At 40.7% G+C, this 21,762-nt stretch overlaps 1 protein-coding gene across 2 annotated transcripts in view; it reads right to left on the bottom strand.

The window, feature by feature from the left end:
- Positions 1–5,710, bottom strand: part of LOC139530529 (synaptotagmin-like protein 1) — a 46,918-nt gene extending 41,208 nt beyond the window's left edge. Inside the window, exons 1-5 of one of the 2 annotated variants that reach the window (XM_071327021.1) lie at positions 5,251–5,710; positions 1,449–1,594; positions 1,133–1,226; positions 156–186; positions 24–66 (exon numbers count right to left, since the gene is read on the bottom strand). In XM_071327021.1, coding sequence (XP_071183122.1) covers positions 24–66; positions 156–186; positions 1,133–1,226; positions 1,449–1,594; positions 5,251–5,381 — 445 coding nt within the window. In that variant the 5' untranslated portion in view covers positions 5,382–5,710. The remainder of the gene's footprint in view (positions 1–23; positions 67–155; positions 187–1,132; positions 1,227–1,448; positions 1,595–5,250) is intronic. The other variant, XM_071327022.1, reaches the window with a different exon arrangement.
- Between the last annotated feature and the right edge of the window lie 16,052 nt (positions 5,711–21,762).

Here is a 21,762-nt window from a genome sequence, read left to right as displayed (position 1 = left end):
GCTGCTAAATATTTCATACTCACCAGTATCCACAGTGCTTTCCTCATTGCTAAGTTCCTGGTTAGCCTGAGGATCACAATTGTGTTATTATGTATCAACTCTTTGATTAAAGTGAAAGAAAGTTTTGTCTCAAATAATAATGCAATAAAACAAACCTTTTCACGAAGACTGTTGTCTGGTTTCTGGCTATGAGTGGAAAAGAAAGATTGCAAGTAGTTGTACTCAAACAATAAGAATATAAGTACTTAATGTGCATATGCAGTACTTCAAATGTCAGTGCAAGAATGAAAGGTGTAGAACTCTTTAAAAAAAATTGTATCTTTGGCAAAATTAAAAATGTTTGAATGACAAATAGGTATTTCTTGAATATCAATTTTCAAAGCTTCATGCAATTGTTGATAAGCCAAGTGATTTAATTAGTGAGTTGCATGCGTAGATACAGTAATAGAGTTGTACTACTATTACTATTATACAGTATTTCCTTGCTTTCTAAGCTAAAACGAATCATTGAGTAAAATAAATCTAATGGCCATCCGAGCTATTTGCGTTGACACCCCCCCTCTTGTTTTTACAACGCTGCTACTCGCTATTATCTATGCATAGTCCCTTTACCCCTACCTACATGTACAAATTACCTCGACTAGCCTGTATCCCCCCCGCACATTTACTCGGAACCGGTACCCCCTGTATATAGCCTCATTATTGTTATTTTATTATGTTACTTTTTTATTTTTTACTTTAGTTTATTTAATAAATATTTTCTTAACTCTATTTTCTTAAAACTGCTGTTGGTTTAAGGGCTTGTAAGTAAGGATTTCACAGTAAGGTCTACACATGTTGTATTCGGCGCATGTGACAAATATAATTTGATTTGATTTGAAAACACCTTGCAGTAACAGTAAAAGTTATTCTCTGGCATAGAAAAACCAAGCCATGAAACATAATTATGTAATACCAGCACAGAAGTCTTCTGAAGCTTTTATTGCCAGAAGTTTGCTCTTGTAACACATGTATCTTCTATTAGGAGACAGCAATTCACTGTTCAATGCTTAAGCCTCTGCAATGTGTATGTTTGTATTCCCCGTGTGACCAGAAATCTTGATATTGTAGGCTACTCTTAGAATAAACTTACATCTCAGAAGTCTTGGTTTGAGGGTCCTTATTCTCCTTTTCTCCTTCTTTGTTTTCTGTTTGTCCGACATCGCTGAAAGTACTAGTCCTAAAGGCTAAGAAGCAGACAATGATCACTCAGATTATTTATCTTCGGTCAGCCCATCCCTCTGTATGAATAATGTAACTACAGTCTTTATCCTTCTCTCTGAGGAGTGACAGTGGGAGATGACTGAAAAAGGGGTTAAAGTCAGAATATGGAAAATATGAATTATTCTTTCATTGATTGAGAGTGTAGTTATTTAACTGATTCATGGTAATCAGTACAAAATCTATACCTGTTGTCTTCTTTCTCCTCATTGAAGACCTGAGAACTTCTGTTACGTCTGACTGTCGTCCATAGCGATGAGTCCGGAGCTCTTCAAACCACTCCCCGGTCATAATCTTGAGCTTTTTAGGGTCAGGAATGGAGATTTGCAGACGACTGCCACCAATAGACAATAAAGCAGATGGAAAAGTAGTAAATGAAAAGCCTGATTATTTTGGTAAATATTCCAACAAAAATGTTGGTCTCTATTAACATGAATCTACTGCATTGTAAATCTTCTCAAAGGTGTAGATGTTCAAATCAGCTCTTAAATTTGGGCTGAAGGGCTAAATATAACAGATGAACAGTACTAATTTCAAGTAATCTATACTGAACAAAAATATAAACACAACATGCAACAATTTCAAAATTTTTACTGAGTTACAGTTCATATAAGGAAATCAGTCAATTGAAATCAATTCTTTAGGACCTAATCTACGGATTTCACATGCCTGGGCATGGGCGCAGCAATGGCTCCCCACTGGGGAGCCAGGCTCAGCCAATCAGAGTGTGTTTTTCACCACAAAAGGGCTTTATTACAGACAGAAATACTCCTCAGTTTCATCAGCTGTCCGGGTGGCTAGTCTCAGATGAAGAAACTGGATGTGGGAGTCCTGGGTGGTTACACGTGGTCTGCGGTTGTGAGGCCTGTTGGCCAAATTATCTAAAACGACGTTGGAGGCTTATGGTAGAGAAACTAACATTACATTATCTGGCATCAACTCTGGTTGACATTCCTGCAGTCAGCATTGCTATTTGCATGCTCACTCAAAACTTGAGACATCTGTGGCATTGTGTTGTGTGACAAAACTGGCCTTTTATTGTCCTCAGCACAAGGTGCACCTGTGTAATGATCGTGCTGTTTAATCAGCTTCTTGATATGCCACACCTGTCAGGTGGATGGATTATCTTGGCAAAGGATAAGTGCTCAGTAAGAAGGAGGTAAACAAATGTGTGAGTATGGAACATTTCTGCAACCTAATTTCAGCTCATGAAACATGGGACCAACATTTTACATGTTGTGTTTTTATTTTTGTTAAATATAAATCCAAATATGTATTTAACTGCATTGAGATACACTACACAGTGCATTCGTAAATTATTCAGACCCCTTGACTTTTTCCACGTTTTGTTACGTTACAAATCTATTCTAAAATGTATTAAAAATCTATATAATTCTCATCAATCTACACACAATACCCCATAATGACAAAGCAAAAACAACAGCTTTTAAAAAGAAATTGCAAATAAAAAAGTTTTATAAACATAAATACATTATTTACATAAGGATTCAGACCCTTTGCTATGAAACTGAGCTCAGGTACATGCTGTTTCCATTGATCATCCTTTAGATGTTTCTGCAACTTGATTTGAGTCCACCTGTGGTAAATTCAATTGATTTAACATGATTTGGAAAGGCACACACCTTTCCAAATCACATACACCTTAGCCAAATACATTTAAACTCAGATTTTCACAATTCCAGACATTTAATCCTAGTAAAAACTCCCTGTTTTAGGTCAGTTAGGATCACCAATTTATTTTAAGAATGTGAAATGTCAGAATAATAGCAGAGAGAACGATGTATTTCAGCTTTTATTTCTTTCATCACATTCCTAGTGGGTCAGAAGTTTACATACACTCAATTAGTATTTGGTAGCATTGCCTTTAAATTGTTTAACTTCGGTCAAACGTTCCGGGTAGCCTTATACAAGCTTCCCACAATAAGTTGGGTTAATTTTGATCCATTCCTCCTGACAGAGCTGATGTAACTGAGTCAGGTTTGTAGGCCTCCTTGCTCGCACACGCTTTTTCAGTTCTGCCCACAATTTTCTATGGGATTGAGGTCAGGGCTTTGTGATGGCTACTCCAATACCTTGACTTTGTTGTCCTTCAGCCATTTTGCCACAACTTTGGAAGTATGCTTGGGGTCAATGTTCATTTGGAAGACCCATTTGCAACCAAGCTTTAACTCCCTGACTGATGTCTTGAGAAGTTGCTTCAATATATCCACATACATTTCCTGCCTCATGATGCCATATATTTTGTGAAGTGCACCAGCCAAATCTGCTTCAACAAGTACTGAGTAAAGGGTCTGAATACTTATGTAAATGTGATATTTCAGTTATATTTTTTATACATTTGCAAAAAAAAACTAATAAAAAATATTTTCGCTTTGTCATGACGGGGCATTGTGTGTAGATTGAGATGGGGGGAAAAACTGTTTAATACATTTTAGAATAAGGATGTAAAGTAACAAAATGTGGAAAAAGTCAATGGGTCTGAATGCTTTCCGAATACACTGTGTATACAAAGGTATGTGGACACCACTTTAAATTAGTGCATTTGGCTAATGCAGCCACACCCATTGCTGACAGGTGTATCAAATCGAACACACAGCCATGCAATTTCCATAGACAAACATTGGCAGTAGAATGTCTCATACTGAAGAGCTCAGTGACTTTCAGCGTCCACCTTTCCAACAAGTCAATTGTAAATTGTAAATGCTGTTATTGTGAAGTGGAAACGTCTAGGAGCAACAATGGCTCAGCCACGAAGTGGTAGGCCACACAAGCTCACAGAATGGGACGGCCACAGTGCTGAAGCGCATAGCGCGTAAAAATTGTCTGTCCTCGGTTGCAACACTCACTGAAGAGAATTGGAATGGGAATTGGAATTTCATTGTACTTCCTCAACTGACTGGAATTGAAATGGAATTGACCCCAACTCTGCTATGTAGCCTAGGCTGTATTTATATTTGAATGCATACTTCCTCTGGATGCAACATCAGCACCAGAACTGTTCGTCGGGAGCTTCATGACATGGGTTTCCATGGCCGAGCAGCCTAAGATCCCCATGCGCAATGCCAAGAGTCAGCTGTAGTGGTGTAAAGCTTACCGCCATTGGACTCTGGAGCACTGGAAACACGTTCTCTGGAGTGATGAATCACGCTTAACCATCTGGAAGTCCGACCGACTAATCTGGGTTTGGAGGATGCCAGGAGAACACTACCTGGTCTGGGGCTGTTTTTTATGGTTCGGGCTAGGCCCCTTAGTTCCAGTGAAGGGAAATCTTATAGCTACAGCATACAATGACGATTCTGTGCTTCGAACTTTGTGGAAACAGTTAAGCGAAGGCCCTTTCCTGCTTCGGCATGACAATGCCCCCGTGCACAAAGCGAGGTCCATACAGAAATGGTTTGTCGAGATACAGTAGATGTGGAAGAACTTGACTGGCCTGCAGAGCCCTGATTTCAACCCCATCGAACACCTTTGGGATGAATTGGAATGCCGACTGCGAGCCAGGCCTAATCGCCGAACATCAGTGCCCGAGCACAACATTAACTATCATGAAATAGGGAATGTTCATTCTCAGCATGTATTCGAATCAAATCAAATCAAATTTTATTGTCACATACACATGGTTAGCAGATGTTAATGCGAGTGTAGCGAAATGCTTGTGCTTCTAGTTCCGACAATGCAGTAATAACCAAAGAGTAATCTAACCTAACAATTTCACAACAGCTACCTTATACACACAAGTGTAAAGGTATGAAGAATATGTACATAAAGATATGTGAATGAGTGATGGTACGGAATGGCATAGGCAAGATGCAGTAGATGGTATCGAGTACAGTATATACATATGAGATGAGTAATGTAGGCTATATAAACATTATATTAAGTGGCATTGTTTAAAGTGGCTAGTGATACAACAATAGCGACCCAACAATATCAAGACATTTATTGCCACCAAGGCCATAAATGAATTACCGTATACGTCCAGTCTCTCGCTTCCTGAGGTTGTCATCTCGCTGAAGCACCTGCCGGATTGCCAATTCCTCATCTGTGGACAGATGACTCAGGTCCAGAAACTCCAATAAATCCTTTGGGGACTTCATCATGACATGAAGTTTATGTCCGTTTAAAACTTTTTTTTTAAAGCAGTAATTCCAAAAGAGTTCCAAAGATACAAATGAGGAGAAAAAGGAGTTTTGTTTTCAGTCTTCACACACCTGTGAATGTAAATAAAAAAAGGTGCCAAACCGGTTAATCTACTTTGAGGAAAGAGGAAAAACACATTGACTGATGAAAGGTGAAAGTATGGCATATATTCTTTACATGTCCCAAAAAATTATCTCAATTTAAAACAGCTAATCTAATGAGGAGACATGCAGCCACTGAGTTCCAACACATATACCAAAGTGTTTGGCCCGAACTGGCAATGAATGATGTAATAATGTAAACAGTGAAAGGTCCTTTGTCAATAAGAGTGCTGTTAATGATTTGCAGTGCAACGCCATTGTCCAGGGGAAAAATGCTGTGGGGTGGGCACTATGGGCACAGACGTTTTGTCAATAATGTCAAGATTTTAAAATCTAAGGAGAAGTAGGAAATGAATTACTTATCCAGTCTGTTTCCCAGCGTAATGAAAGCTATGGGCAACTTTGTATCAAGGCTTCACTAATGAACTATTTCAGCAACCTTCTCCATTAACACTGAGAAGGGTTTAACCTTGTTGCAGAGTGAACACCCTTACCTAATGCTTGGGTAAATCATTGTCATTGCTTTATGAAAACCCAACCTCAAGCCATAATGGAATTGTTTACAGACAGACACATTCTTGTGGAAACAGGCACGTCATGTGTTCTGACACACCCTATCAAACTGAAACTTGCTATATTGACTTTTTCTAAGGAGGGACAATTTATTTATTTATGATCATCCCATAGTGAGCTATACACTGAGTATACAAGACATTAGGAACACCTGTTCTTCCACGCCATAGACTGACCAGGTGAATCTAGGTGAACGCTATAATCCCTTATTGATGTCACCTGTTAAATCCATTTCAATCAGTGTAGATAAAGGGGAGGAAACAGGTCAGAAAATTATTTTTAAGCCTTGAGACAATTGAGACATGGATCATGTAGGTGTGCCATTCAGAGGGTGACAAAAGATTTCAGTGCCTTTTCAAAAATGGCAAAGCTGCAGCTTTTTTAAATGCACAACAGTTTCCCGTGTGTATCAAGAATGGTCCTTTCGACACCTTGTAGTCCATTGTCTGACGAATTGAGGCGGTTCTGAGGGCAAAGCGGGGTGCAACTCAATATAAACGTGTTCCGAATGTTTTGTAAACTCAGTGTATTTATAGGCTTAGATAGTTTCAAGACAATAAATGGTATTTTCTTTTCTTATTTCCTTGTCTATCATTTAGCTTTTGAAAATACAGTATCTGTGCAGGTATGACATATAGAAGATATGATACCTGTATGTACAGTTGAAGTCGGAAGTTTACATACACCTAAGCAAAATACATTTAGACTCAGTTTTTCACAACTCCTGACATTTAATCCTAGTAAGAATTCCCTGTCTTAGGTCAGGTAGGATCACCAATTTATTTGAAGAAGTGAAATGTCAGAATAATAGTAGCGAGAATTATGTATTTCAGCATTTCTTTCTTTCATCACATTCCCAGTGGGTCAGAAGTTTACATACACTCAATTAGTATTTGGTAGCATTGCCTTTAAATTGTTTAACTTCGGTCAAACATTTCAGGTAGCCTTCCACAAGCTTCCCATAATAAGTAGGGTGAATTTTGGCCCATTCCTCCTGACAGAGCTGGTGTAACTGAGTCAGGTTTGTAGGCCTCCTTGCTCGCACACGCTTTTTCAGATCTTCCCACAAATGTTCTATAGGATTGAGGTCAGGGCTTTGTGATGGCCACTCCAATACCTTGACTTTGTTGTACTTAAGCCATTTTGCCACAACTTTGGAAGTATGCTTGGGGTCATTGTTCATTTGGAAGACCCATTTGCAACCAAGCTTTAACTTCCTGACTGATGTCTTGAGAAGTTGCTTCAATATATCCACATCATTTTCCTTCCTCATGATGCCATATATTTTGCGAAGTGCACCAGTCCTTCCTGCAGCAAAGTACCCCCACAACATGAAGCTGCCACCCCGTGCTTCACGGTTGGGATGGTGTTCTTCGGCTTGCAAGCATCCCCCTTTTTCCTCCAAACATAATGATGGTCAGTATGGCCAAGCAGTTCTGTTTTATTTCATCAGACCAGAGAACATTTCTCCAAAATGTACGATCTTTGTTCCCATGTGCAGTTGCAAACCGTAGTCTGGCTTTTTTTATGGCGGTTTTGGAGTAGTGGCTTCTTCCTTGCTGAGTGGCCTTACAGGTTATGTCGATATCGGACTCATTTTACTGTGGATATAGATACTTTTGTACCCGTTTCCTCCAGCATCTTCACAAGGTCCTTTGCTGTTGTTCTGGGATTGATTTGCACTTTTCACACCAAAGTACGTTCATCTCTAGGAGACAGAACGCGTCTCCTTCCTGAGCGGTATGACGGCTGCGTGGTCCCATGATGTTTATACTTGCGTACTATTGTTTGTACAGATGAACGTGGTACCTTCAGGTGTTTGGAAATTGCTCCCAAGGATGAATCAGACTTGCGGAGGTCTACAATTTTTTTCTGAGGTCTTGCCTGATTTCTTTACATTTACCCATGATGTCAGGCAAAGAGGCACTGAGTTTGAAGGTAGGCCTTGAACCACATCCACAGGTACACCTCCAATTAACTCAAATGATATCAATTAGCTTGTCAGAAGCTTCTAAAGCCGTGACGTAATTTTCTGTAATTTTCCAAGCTGTTTAAAGGCACAGTCAATTTAGTGTATGTAAACTTCTGACCCACTGGAATTGTGATACAGTGAATTATAAGTGAAATAATCTGTCTGTAAACAATTATCACAAAAATTATTTTGTGTCATGCACAAAGTAGATGTCCTAACCGACTTGCCAAAACTATAGTTTGTTAACAAGAAATTTGTGGAGTGGTTGAAAAACGAGTTAAGTGTATGTTAACTTTTGACTTCAACTGTATGTCTTGAAGGAGTTCCCACACATGCTGGCTACTTTTCCTTCACTCCGCGGTCCAACTCATCCCAAAACATCTTAATTGGGTTTTGGTTGGGTGATTGTGGAGGCCAGGTCATCTGATGCCGCACTCCATCACTCTCCTTCTTGTTTAAATAGCCCTTACACAGCCTGGAGGTGTGCTGGGTCATTGTTCTGATGAAAACCAAATTATAGTCCCACTAACCAGATGGGATGGCGTATCGCTGCAGAATGCTGTGGTAGCCATGCTGGTTAAGTGCGCCTTGAATTCTAAATAAATCACTGACAGTGTCACCAGCAAAGCACCCCCACACCATCACACCTCCTTCTCCATGCTTCACGGTGGGAACCACACATGCGGAGATCATCCTTTCACCTACTCTGCGTCTCACAAAGACACGGCGGTTGAAACCAAACATCTCAAATTTGGACTCATCCGACCAAAGGACAGATTTCCACCGTTCTAATGTCCGTTGCTAGTGTTTCTTGGCCCAAGCAAGTCTCTTCCTCTTATTGGTGTCCTTTAGTAGTGGTTTCTTAGCAGTAATTCGACCATGAAGGCCTGATTCATGCAGTCTCTTCTGAACAGTTGATGTTGAGATGTGTCTGTTACATGAACTCTGAAGCATTTATGTTGGTTGCAATATCTGAGGCTGGTAACTCTAGTGAACTTATCTGCAGCAGAGGTAACTCTGGGTCTTCCTTTCCTGTGGCAGTCCTCATGAGAGCCACTTTCATAGCGTTTGATGGTTTTTGTGACTGCACTTGAAGAAACTTTCAAAGTTCTTGAATTTTCCATATTGACTGACCTTCATGACTTAAAGTAATGATGGACTGTCATTTCTCTTTGCTTATTTGAGCTGTTCTTGCCATAATATGGACTTGGTCTTTTACCAAATAGGGCTATCATCTGTATACCACCCCTACCTTGTCACAACACAACTGATTGGCTCAAGCGCATTAAGAAGGAAAGAAATTCCCCAAATGAACTTTTAAGAAGGCACACATGGTAATTGAAATGCAAAAATAAGTATCATAACAAAAGTCTGAAATCACAAATGCTCATATTCCTGCCATCTTTCTGAGCGACACAAAATGTATCTGTACAGGCGCAGTCTGGTTGAAAGGCCCTGTGTGTGTGTTAAAGACCCTCTTTGTTGGGCTCCCAGCCAGTCTCAGTTGCTGTGCACCAGTGTGACGAAGAGGAAGAGAGAACAGAGGGAGATGGATCCAGTGAGCACCGCCTTCACCTGATGAAGCTGGTTGACGGAATGCCAAGAGTCTGCAAAGCTGTCATCAAGGCAAAGGGTGGCTACTTTGAAGAATCTCAAATATAAAATATATTTTGATTTGTTTAACACTTTTTGTAACTTTTTTGTTACTACATGATTCCATACAGTATGTGTTATTTAATGGTTTTGATGTCTTCATTATTATTCTAAAATGTAGAAAATAATAAAAATAAAGAAAAACCCTGGTATTAGTCGGTGTGTCCAAACTGTTGACTAGTACTGTATGTGGTACTACACATTTGCCTCTTAAAGATAGCGGAACACTTTTTGTTGCTATAAGGCTAAGTAAATTGTTAAAACCTTCAAACGAGCTTTGTTAAATATCCAAGCTGTTTCCCAAAACCATTCTTACTAAAATTGCACTTGAAATGCTAGTTATTTACCGACTGCCTCAGACCACCAGTAGAACTGCCAAGTGCATCGTTAGATGCTTGTTCTCCCCTTCTGGGTCACTTTATACACAGAATCTTCTAAACATAGAATACACGTGTTTATCTGTCTTTGTGACCGGCGATAACTTCAGAATAAAGTTGATTACAAATACAAAGGCTCCAATGTTACAGACAAAATAACCATAAGAAGATGATTCAAATGAAAACCCGAGATGAATGCATTAAAATATAAATACAGCATAGGCCTAGGCTACATAGCAGAGTTGGGGTCAATTCCAGTCAATTGAGGAAGTACAATGAAATTCCCATTCCAATTCTCTTCAGTGCTTTTCAATTAGGAACATTTGGAATTGGAATTTGGTTCACTTTCTGATTTGACTGGAAGTTAAACATTACTGACCCCAACCCTGCTACATAGGCCTATGCATTTCAATCAATTTCATGTTCAATCAATTATATTTAGCTAATTGTAGGGTAATGTCTTTTTAAAATTAATTTATTATATGCTCAAGTTTTATGCAGAATAAATAATATGACGAATAATTTGATTGTCAGCGCACGTCCAACATAAAGACATAATTATCCGTAAAATATCAGGTGCATTCATAATACATGCACAGACCTAGCAAGCAACGTTAGATGCTATGCTAACTAATTCCACCATTAAAATAAAAAATAAACCCAGAACATCCCTCCCACCCGAGGCTACGGTCTTTAATCTTTTGGCGCAATATATTTAATGATGTGCAATGACGTGCCAAATCTGTGATTTAATGCATTATTATAGGGTTAGCATTAGAATAAGCCGCCTCAATATTTCCAGCCCTGTAGGTAATCCTACTGTATCTCTCTAAGAGCTGATCAGTCCTCAGTATTGTTGAATAACTATAATATTAAAGTAAGATTTAAATGGAGAAAGCTGATCTGAGAGCAGTGCTGACTTTCTTCCTATCAGTATCGACACACGCTCCAACGACACACCAAGTGAACGCTCTCGCTATAAGGTCTTTTGGGAAACGCATACGACATCTTCGGCCATTATAGGACTGATGCGAATGGCTTCTCTCCGTTTGTTAGCTTAGCTTCTAATGCAAAGCTAGCAGTTCTTGTACAAGAATGTTCACTTCAAGCACAGAAAGGTCCCCTTCAATTTGGGAAGGGGGGTTTACTAACGATGTCTCACGTTCAATCCAATCAGCTTTTCTTGCTAGCAATGTTACCTGGAACACAAAGAAATACTTGCCGCGTCTACTCACGCTCCTGAACTGCAAGAGATAGAGAGATAATACTTAATTTCGGCCAAACAAATATATCTTCTCAAATTTCCTTAATCGTCTGGCCCTTATGTCCTAGCTCTGGAAATTAATAATTCACCCTAAACACTCTAACCCTTTGTCAGGTTTACAACACTGGAGTCAATCTCTCCCTGCTATCTGGGTTGAAAGGAAACACACACCACTCCATCACAATCCTGCCTACTACTCTTTGGGGTATAATTTGCTACACCCTTCCTGTAGACTGAATTCAAAAGTAAGGCCTAATTTTGTCTTATATTCCTCGCACGGGGCTCCAATATGTCGTTATTTGACTTTAACATTAATCTGAAGACTGTTGTTTATCTAATCAACTAACTATGTTTAATTGTTACCGATTTAAATTAATCATGTAACAATTAACCCATTGGGATCTGGGGCACCACGAGAGCGGTTCTTTAAGGGGTTACCATCTCCCAAATTAAACTCTAAAAGGTCTTTACCTATCACATCCATAAACAGTCATCTTATTAATCATAACCTCGTACCATATTATCATTCTTAACAGTCGCACCCTCCTTACATCTGAAAAAACCTGAGCCTTACTTATGATTCAGTACTAAACAAATTTGTTAAATTATTTATTTACTAGCTAATTAAATGGGAACACAGGTTAAACATACACACTTTGCACCAATTATTGACTGGTAAATTAATATGTTAAACAGGTCCCTAGCGGAATGATAAAAACATGCCTGCTTGTTACAAAAGATATGTAGAGGGAGAGAGAGAGGGACAGAGACACTTAACATTGGTATATTTAGAAACTACTCTCACCTACAGTAACCATATACTTTGCACACGAACTGCCACCCGGTTTGAGTAAGACGTCATGAATGTATTTATGTGAAATGCCTGGTTTCGCCGGGATCGCTCTTGGTGGACAGGGCAGCCTTGGAAAGGGAGCTGGGCCTTTATGCGGCATGCTTGTAAGGCTCCGGTTGTCCGAAAATGGTTCTGACAAGTCTTCTACTGTCGGCCTTCTCTGTAGTTGTCCGGTATCCAGTGACTTGTCGTGTAGTCCTGAACTGAACTACAGAGTTGACTTTCCTTCCATTCACTCTTGAAGATGCTTCTTTGAAGATAGGCTAGCCATCGTGTCGATGGTTCCCCAGTGGGGTGATGAGAGTAGCGTAATACGATGGTTTGAGCAGAGTAACAGAATGGTTCTACTTAAATTCACTTTCGAAGATACTTTAATTAGGACAGCTAATCAGCCATATCATTGATTGTCCAGGAGGGGAGATTATCATCTCCACCTCATGTTGAGATTCAAAGTTCAAACAACTTTAAATGTACAGCTGCAGCTTCACGTTTTTCTGGTCTCATATGTTAATTCCATTACCCATCATTTATACAGTTTGTTCGAAAGGGGCAGTTCCGTCAGGCTGACACGCTCTCGGACCTCATTCGGGGGCGTGACTTGTCACTTGTCACTCTTGTAGCTTCTCAAATCACATCCCTCTCTTAACTTCACTAGGGTAGGGGGCACTATTTTCACCTCCGGATGAAAAGCGTGCCCAAAGTAAACTGCCTGCTACTCAGACCCAGAAGCTAGGATATGCATATAATTGGTAGATCTGGAGAGAAAACACTCTACAGTTTCCAAAACTGTTAACATAATGTCTGTGAGTATAACAGAACTGATTTGGCAGGTGAAAACCTGAGAAAAATCCATCCAGGAAGTGGGATATTTTTATGTTTGTAGTTTTCTATTGAATGCCATTACAGTATCCATTGACTTAGGACAAAATTGCACTTCCTATGGCTTCCACTAGATGTCAACAGTCTTTAGAAATTGTTACAGGCTTGTATTCTGAAAAATGAGAGCGTAAGACTACAGTGTCCCAGAGAATTTTCATGCGCGAGACCGAGAGCGAGCCTTTCTTGTTTACCTTTTATATTGACAACGTTATTGTCCGGTTGAAATATTATCGGTAATTATTTAGGCTAAAACCAACCTGAGGATTGATTATAAACATCGTTTGACATGTTTCTACGAACTTTACGGATACTATTTGGATTTTTCGTCTGCCTGTTTTGACTGCGTTTGAGCCTGTTTTTGGATATAAAGAGGGACTTTATGAAACAAAACAAACATTTATTGAGTAAATGGGAGTCGTGTGAGTGCAACCATATGAAGATCATCAAAGGTAAGTGATTCATTTTATTGCCATTTCTGACTTGTGTAACTCCTCTACTTGGCTGGTAACTGTTTGTAATGATTTGTCTGCTGGGCGCTGTTCTCAGATAATCGCATGGTATGCTTTCGCCGTAAAGCCTTTTTGAAATCTGACACCTTGGATTAACAAGAGGTTAATCTTTAAACTGATGTATAACACTTGTATGTTTCATTAATTTTTAGAATGAGTATTTCTGTATTTGAATTTGGCGCAATGCAATTTCACTGGATGTTGGCCAGGTGGGACGCTACCGTCCCACATCCCCTAGTGAGGTTAACAAAAACACTTTAATTTTTCATATTACATGGAAACTTTGTACATGTAGTGGGTATACTTTCCAAGTTACAGTATTTTCTTTCTACATTTTTTTATGACATCACAAAATAACATTAGTGTTCTATAGATCACCTCTGACCATTCCCCACGTTCTATGTTAGAAATATTGTTCCCGTATTGACTCTTGAAAATGTTAGAGTTTTGGCAGGAAAAGTCTATTGAAACAAAATGGTGAATCTGGGACTCGCTCTCGCTCTCTCTCGCTCTCTCTCGCTCTCTCTCGCTCTCTCTCTGAATGCATTGATGTCTGTCAGCTTGCCAAGTGACTCACTGTCTGTAGGAGCGAACCATTTTCATGAATGGGGTGGTGTACCTAATAAACTGGTCACTGGGTGTACGCTCAACCGTTTACGTGGCCACTGAAAGGACTATGAGACATGAAAAATGCTTTAAGTTTTAACTTGAGATGTAAGTTACACTCTAAAAAATGTGGGGTTGTTTAGATGACCCAATTGCTGGGTTGTAGCCATTGGGTCAATAGTTGGGTTGTTTTCTGTAAAAATAGCAAGATTGGGTTGTTGGTGCTGGGTTATTAAGGTTGAGCTATGGATATTTGACGCAGCCAGTAGGTTAATTGACTGAGTGGAAAACGGCTAACGTTATTTCGACAGACTAAGGGTGTTTTGGCTGACTGAATTGTTAAAACGGTAAGTACTAGTTTTCAATGGTTTCTGTAAGTGGCAGCATTAGTTGGACTTGTGAAGGTGGACGCTAGCTAGCTAGTTATGTTTCTAACATTTCTTTATTTCTGTAATTAAATGCAGATGTCAAGGCCAATGAATGGACAGCTTTCCAAAGTTTGAGGGTAAGTAAAATTGAGAAATTCCTTTTTGAGAGTGGTGACTGAGCTTTGGGTGGGGGCATTGCTTTTCATTGACCCTTTGTAAAACAGCATCTACATCTTCCACATTGTCATCGGAAACCGATAGTACAACCTTAAAACTGCAATATGTAAGTATAGATCTGTCATTCTCATTAATAACAAGTCTAAGAAGCGGTAGATCTGTTCTATGTACACTTTCTATTTCTTAAAAAAATGTCCTCTTTTACCTTTGGTTTTGTACACCAGCTTCAAACAGCTGAAAATACAATATTTACTTAAATAGAAAATATATATTTTACAACGGTTTAGATATTACAATAATTCTCTACACTATACTTTCTTGTTTTGTCACAAACTTCAATTAGGCAAACTATTAGAATTTTTGCAAATGGCAGAGCGATTTCTACATAGTGCATCTTTAATGGAAACTCTGCATGTCTTACAGTGGAATCTAGTCTCGCTCTCGCTCTGCTTCCTCTGTCATGGTGTCTTCAAGCTCACCCATTATGCAGCTGGACCTCACTTCTCATGAGAACTATCCACATCCCCAAGGAGAGACATGACGATCTTTACCGCTGCAGGTGCTATAAACATAAAACCACATAAAATGTCTCATGAGATCAACAAAAAAAAAACAAGGCATTCTGAGTTTGCAAGGAGTGTTTGGCCATATGATTTAAACGTGTTACCTTTAGAATCCATACCCCTGGCATTTCGCCTAGAATCTTTACCCTAACATATGTTTCCCTGTGGCAAATTTAGTCAACTTCTCATCATATGGAATCCGCAATATTTGATCCATGGCCTCTACTAAAAAGATAGGTAAGACGTGATCTCATTCCTTCACATAGAAACTGTAATCTCTATGAACCACTTATCGATCGAACCGAGACTACACACCGCTAGGTGAAAGTTCCATTCCTGCTACTTTCCGGAGGATATGTTGTTTGCTCTTTTAAAAAATATCCAAACGCTTGCCTGGCAGCATTTTCTCAGAATACAGCAGGCTCCATACCCACCTTACACTCCCTTTTCCAATTACCAAGCTCCACACCTAAAACAGGACTCTGTCTCGCTACGCTTTAATGTTTTTCCGCTACGTTTCTTTGGTTTACCTTGGCCATTGAAACTATAGGTAGTGATTTCCCCTATGACCCTATTACCCCTTGCACGTCTGCGAAGTGAGCGGAGTTATATTCCACTCAAAACATCCTCCTGAATTAAATACCGATACCCCCTCTTTTACCGTTTTGATCACAGGGTTCAAACCTGCCATCAAAACAGAAGTGCAAATTATATTATTTCTGTGGCAGCCTACTCATTCCGGGTTTATCGTGATGCATTTTTTGTTGATCGAATGCTGACATCAAAACGCTGGTATATTGCTTTTGATTCTGGTTTTATGTCCGTGTGGCAAGTCATAATTGCCTCCCTGAATTCTTTATTTGATTTTAATTCTCCGTCAGCAGGGAAATGTTGCCCAATTTTATCCACCTTCCAAAAATGTTCCCATATTCGAGCCGAATTGGTAGAAAACTGGTGCACTTCTTTTAGCGCCTCCATGGCCTCCAATTTTATATTAAAATCCTCTCGCTCCGTTCTACAGGAAGAATCAGAGCCGTTTGTTGCCATATCAATAGTTATCATTCCCTAAACTCTCCCGACGGTGTTCAGGGTATTTTAGGTTTCTTGACTCCCGTCTATAATACACACCTTCTATTAACTATTTTCCAAGGTAGTGCTACCCACTTCCCCAAATAATAATTAATTGGTCACGACACTTAATACCTTGTATTAGAACCGATACCATAGCGTCTGTGAATTAATTACTGGCGAATACGGATGACTTAATGGCTTTTTCCCGTATTGCCTCCAATATCACTATTCTTGATAACACTTTTCACCAAAATTATTCACACTTGTCTTCCTATTTACACATAATCTCTCATGGTTCACCACCCCTACTGGTCATAAAACTAACCTCTCTTTCACACCCACACTCACACCCTGCGCTCTCACGGCCACTGTGACTGGGCTTCCACCCTCTTGTTACAGATTTAGCAGGGAACCAACCCCAACCAGAATTTACCCCCTAGGACATACCCTTCGCAGGTTCCTGCCTGCGCGGGCTTACCTTCCGGGACTCAACCTCTTATAGTAGTCACATGAACTATCCCCATCAGAATTTACCCACTAGGACTTACCCTACAGGTACTAGCCTGCTCGAGTTTACCTTCTGGGACTTACCCTATACTTTATAGTACTAGCAGGAACCAACCTACTAGGAATTTACCATTTACTTTATAGTACTAGCAGGAACCAACCTACTAGGAACTTACCCCCTACGATTTACCCTACAGGTACCAACCTGTACGAGTTAACCTTCTGGGACTTACCTTCTACCACAAAGCTTCGACCGGTCATTACACAATGGGCCTACCGAATTAAACTCAGGCTCTCCAGGTCCGTATCCCATAATTTGTTCAGCCTACGATTCTCATCTCCCCAAGATGTCAAAATGAGTGGAAACAGGTATAGGAACTTATGCCTGCCTTATTTGTTGTGTCGGCTCCTGTTCCACTGATCTGAACTCTCTGGTTTGACTACAAATCATGGTGAACTCTGCTCACAGCACCATCTGTTAGGTTCTAATTTTGAAGAGTAAATAACTCACGGACACTAGAGAAGCTGAACCAAGTTTAATTATTCCCAAAGGGTCAACACAGCTGTATTCAGACAAAGACATGTTCCCACCATCACAAGCATATATACTCCACTTTGGACACTCCTCCTTCTCTCCAATCCTTGCATCTTATGGATCCACAGGAAGAGGGTAATAGGGTAATGAACCATAATTACTTCCTTCAGGGGATCTGACCTGACCTCTTGACCTCAACCCCTCCTTCCCCTAATCCACAGATGTCCATCCACTTCCCCTATAGAAATCTGGTGACTTCCTCCCGTCCACCCAACACATTCCAAAGCCATCTGTCTTTCTACAGAGAACCATTAACGTCTGATGTAAAAACCAGTCTCTTACACTCCTTAATATACTATGCTTCTGATCTATCATGTCTCTAGTATCTGAATGTTCAAAGTTTACCCCAAATCCAACCAAACCATAAAGCCACTTTGGGACCAGATACATTACATGCACAGGTACCGTAGACAGCCTTGCTTAGATAGTATGCAAGATCACGCCGACAGAGAGGGTCACCTCACTTCTAGTCCTTAGGAAACTATGCAATATTTGTTTTTTAATGTATTATTTATTACATTGTTAGCCCAGAAAATCTTAAGTGTCATTTCAAGAACTATTGGATATCAGAGTGACGTCATTTTACCAACATTACAACCAGGAATGTTCGCACCACCACCTAGAGCATTTGATCTGATTCCAGAGGCCGACCCGAAATAACATCGCCGCAGAAGATGTAGACGGAGCGGCCTTCTGGTCAGACTTCGGAGGCGCGCACACCACCCACTGCTTTTGAGTATATTACTCACTAATGTCCAGTCTCTAGATAACAAGGTAGACAACATTTGAGTTTTCCAGAGAGACATCAGGGATCGTAACATACTCTGTTTCACGGAAACATGGCTCTCTCGGGATATGTTGTCGGAGTCGGTACAGCCACCGGGATTCTTTATGCGGTGGGCCAACAGAAATAAACATCTCTCTGGAAAGAAGAAGGGGCGGGGGTGGATGCTTAATGATTAACGACTCATGGTGTAATCATAACAACATACAGGAACTCAAGTCCTTTTGTTTACCTGACCTAGAATTCCTCACAATCAAATGCCGACTGCATTATCTCTCAAGAGAATTCTCGTTGGTTATTTTCACTGCCGTTTATATCCCCCCTCAAGCCAATATCACGACGGCCCTCAAGGAACTTCACTGGACTCTATGCAAACTGGAAACCATATATCCTGAGGCTACATTTATTGAAGCGGGGGATATTAACAAAACAAATTTGAGAACAAGGCTACCTAAATTCTATCAGCATGTTGATTGTAGCACTCGTAAGGGCAATACACTGGATCACTGCTACTCTAACTTCCGCGATGCATACAAGGCCCTTGCCCGCCCTTCTTTCAGCAAATCTGACCACGACTCCATTTTGCTCCTCCCTTCTTACAGGCAGAAACTCAAACAGGATGCACCAGTGACAAGGACTATTCAACGCTGGTCTGACCAATTGGAATTCACGCTTCAAGATTGTTTTGATCACGTGGACTGGGGCATGTTCCGGGTAGCCTCAGAGAAGAATACCGATTTGTACGCTGATTCGGTGAGTGAGTTTATAAGGAAGTGCATTGGTGATTTGTACCCACTGTGACTATTAAAACCTACCCTAACCAGAAACCGTGGCTAGATGACAACCGTGGCTAGATGACATCATTGAGACGCTAGCGTCCCACCTCGACAATATCCGGTAAAATTGCAGAGCGTGAAATTCAAAATACAAAAGTAGTAATATTAAACATTCATAAAAATACAAGTGTTATACACCATTCTTTAGCTTAGAATCTTGGTAATTGAACCGCTTTGTCCGATTTACAATAGGCTTTACGGCGAAAGCATAGCATTTGATCGTCTGAGGACAGCGCTTCACCCACTTCCTGCATTAACATGAATTCATAACCTGCACAGGTGTCACAAAACTCAAAAATAGCGATTTAAAAAAATCACTTACCTTTGATGATTTTCATCTTTTTACAATCCAAAGGGTCCCAGTTACACAATGAATGGTCGTTTTGTTCGATAAAGTCCTTATTTTTATCCCATAAATGTCAGTTTATTTGGCGCATTTGATTCAGAAATCCACCTGTTCCAACTCGCCCAACATTTTTGATTCCTTTGTAGGCACAAAGTTACCTGTAAACTTCGTCCAAACAATTCAAACAACGTTTCTAATCCAACCTCAGGTACCCTAATATGTAAATAATCTATAAAATTTAAGACGTAATATACTGTGTTCAATACCGGAGAGAAAAAGAACGAGAAGCGTGCACTTATTCACGCGCGCCAAAAGACTAGAGTCCTTCTGAGGGATACTTCGAAAGAATGCGATTACTTCTTCATTTTTCAAAAAATAAGCATGAAACAATTTCTAAAAACTGTTGACATCTAGTGGAAGCCATATGAACTGCAATCTGGGTCCTAATTATTAGACTTTCCCGTAGAAAAGCATTGAAAAGTCCAATGACAAATCAGTTCTGTTATACCCACAGACATTATTTTAACAGTTTTAGAAACTTTAGAGTGTTTTCTATCCAATACTACCATGCATATGCATATCCAAGCTTCTGGGCCTGAGTAACAGGTAGTTTACTTTGGGCACCTCAGTCATCCAAACTTCCGAATACTGCCCCCTAGGCTTAAAAGGTTAACCTTGGCAAGGTGACTGGGAATATGGCAGAATATAAACAGTGTAGTTATTACCTACACAAGGTAATCAAACAGGCAAAACATCAGTATAGAGACAAAGTGGAGTCGCAATTCAGCGGCTCAGACACGAGACGTATATGGCAGGGTCTACAGACAATCATGGACTACAAAAGGAAAACCAGCTATGTCGCGGACACGACATCTTGCTTCCAGACAAGCTAAACACCTTCCTTGCCCTCTTTGAGGATAACATAGTGCCACCGACGCGGCCCGCTATCAAGGACTGTGGGCTCTCCTTCTCTGTGGCTGATGTGAGGAAGACGTTTAAGCGTGTTAACCCTCGCAAGGCTGCCGGCCCAGACGGAATCCCTATCTGCGTCCTCAGAGCATGCACAGACCAGCTGGCTGGTGTGTTTACGGATATATTCAATCTCTTCCTATCCCAGTCTGCTATCCCCACATGCTTCAAGATGGCCACCATTGTTCCTGTACCCAAGAAAGCAAAGGTAACTGAACTAAATGACTATCGACCCGTAGCACTTACTTCTGTCATCATGAAGTGCTTTGAGAGACTAGTCAAGGATCATATCACCTCTACCTTACCCTAGACCCACTTCAATTTGCTTACCGCCCCGATAGATCCACAGACGATGCAATCGCCATCACACTGCACAATCCCATCTGGACAAGAGGAATACACCGCCCCCAGGTGGTGAAGGAATGAAACAACACCTCCCCTTCGCTGATCCTCAACACTGGGGCCCAACAAGGGTGCTTGCTCAGTCCCCACCTGTACTCCCTGTTCACCCATGACTGTGTGGCCAAGCACGCCTCCAACTCAATCATCAAGTTTGCAGATGACACAACAGTACTAGGCTTGATTACCAAAAATGACGAGACAGCCTACAGGGAGGAGGTGAGGGCTCTGGGAGAGTGGTGCCAGGATAATAACCTCTCAATCAACATCAACAAAACAAAGGAGATGATCGTGGACTTCAGGAAACAGCAGAGGGAGCACCCCCCATCCACATCGACGGGACCGTAGTAGAGAAGGTGGAAAGTTTCAAGTTCACATCACTGACAAACTGAAATGGTCCACTCACACAGACAGTGTGGTGTGAAAAAGGCGCAACAGCGCCTCTTCAACCTCAGGAGGCTGAAGAAATTTGGCCTGTCACCTAAACCCTCACACACTTTTACAGATGCACAGTTGAGAGCATCCTGTCGGGCTGTATCACTGCTTGGTACGGCAACTGCAACCGCAGGGCTCTCCAAAGGGTGGTGCAGTCTGCCCAACGCATCACCGGGGGCAAACTAGCTGCTCTCCAGGACACCTTCAGCACCCGATGTCACAAGAAGGCCAAAAATATCATCAAGGACAAAAACCACCTGAGCCACTGCCTGTTCACCACGCTATCATCCAGAAGGCGAGGTCAGTACAGGTGCATCAAAGCTGGGACAGAGACACTGAAAAACAGCTTCTATCAATCTCAAGGCCATCAGACTGTTAAATAGCCATCACCAGCACATAGAGGCTGCTGCCTTTATACATAGACTTGAAATCATTGGCCACTTGAATAAATGGAACACTAGTCACTTTAATCATGTCTACATATCTTGCATTACGCATCTCATA

This window comes from Salvelinus alpinus, chromosome 9, assembly GCF_045679555.1.
Source record: "Salvelinus alpinus chromosome 9, SLU_Salpinus.1, whole genome shotgun sequence".
In the NCBI taxonomy this organism is placed as follows: domain Eukaryota; kingdom Metazoa; phylum Chordata; class Actinopteri; order Salmoniformes; family Salmonidae; genus Salvelinus; species Salvelinus alpinus.
This window is presented reverse-complemented; position numbering and strand designations above follow the sequence as displayed.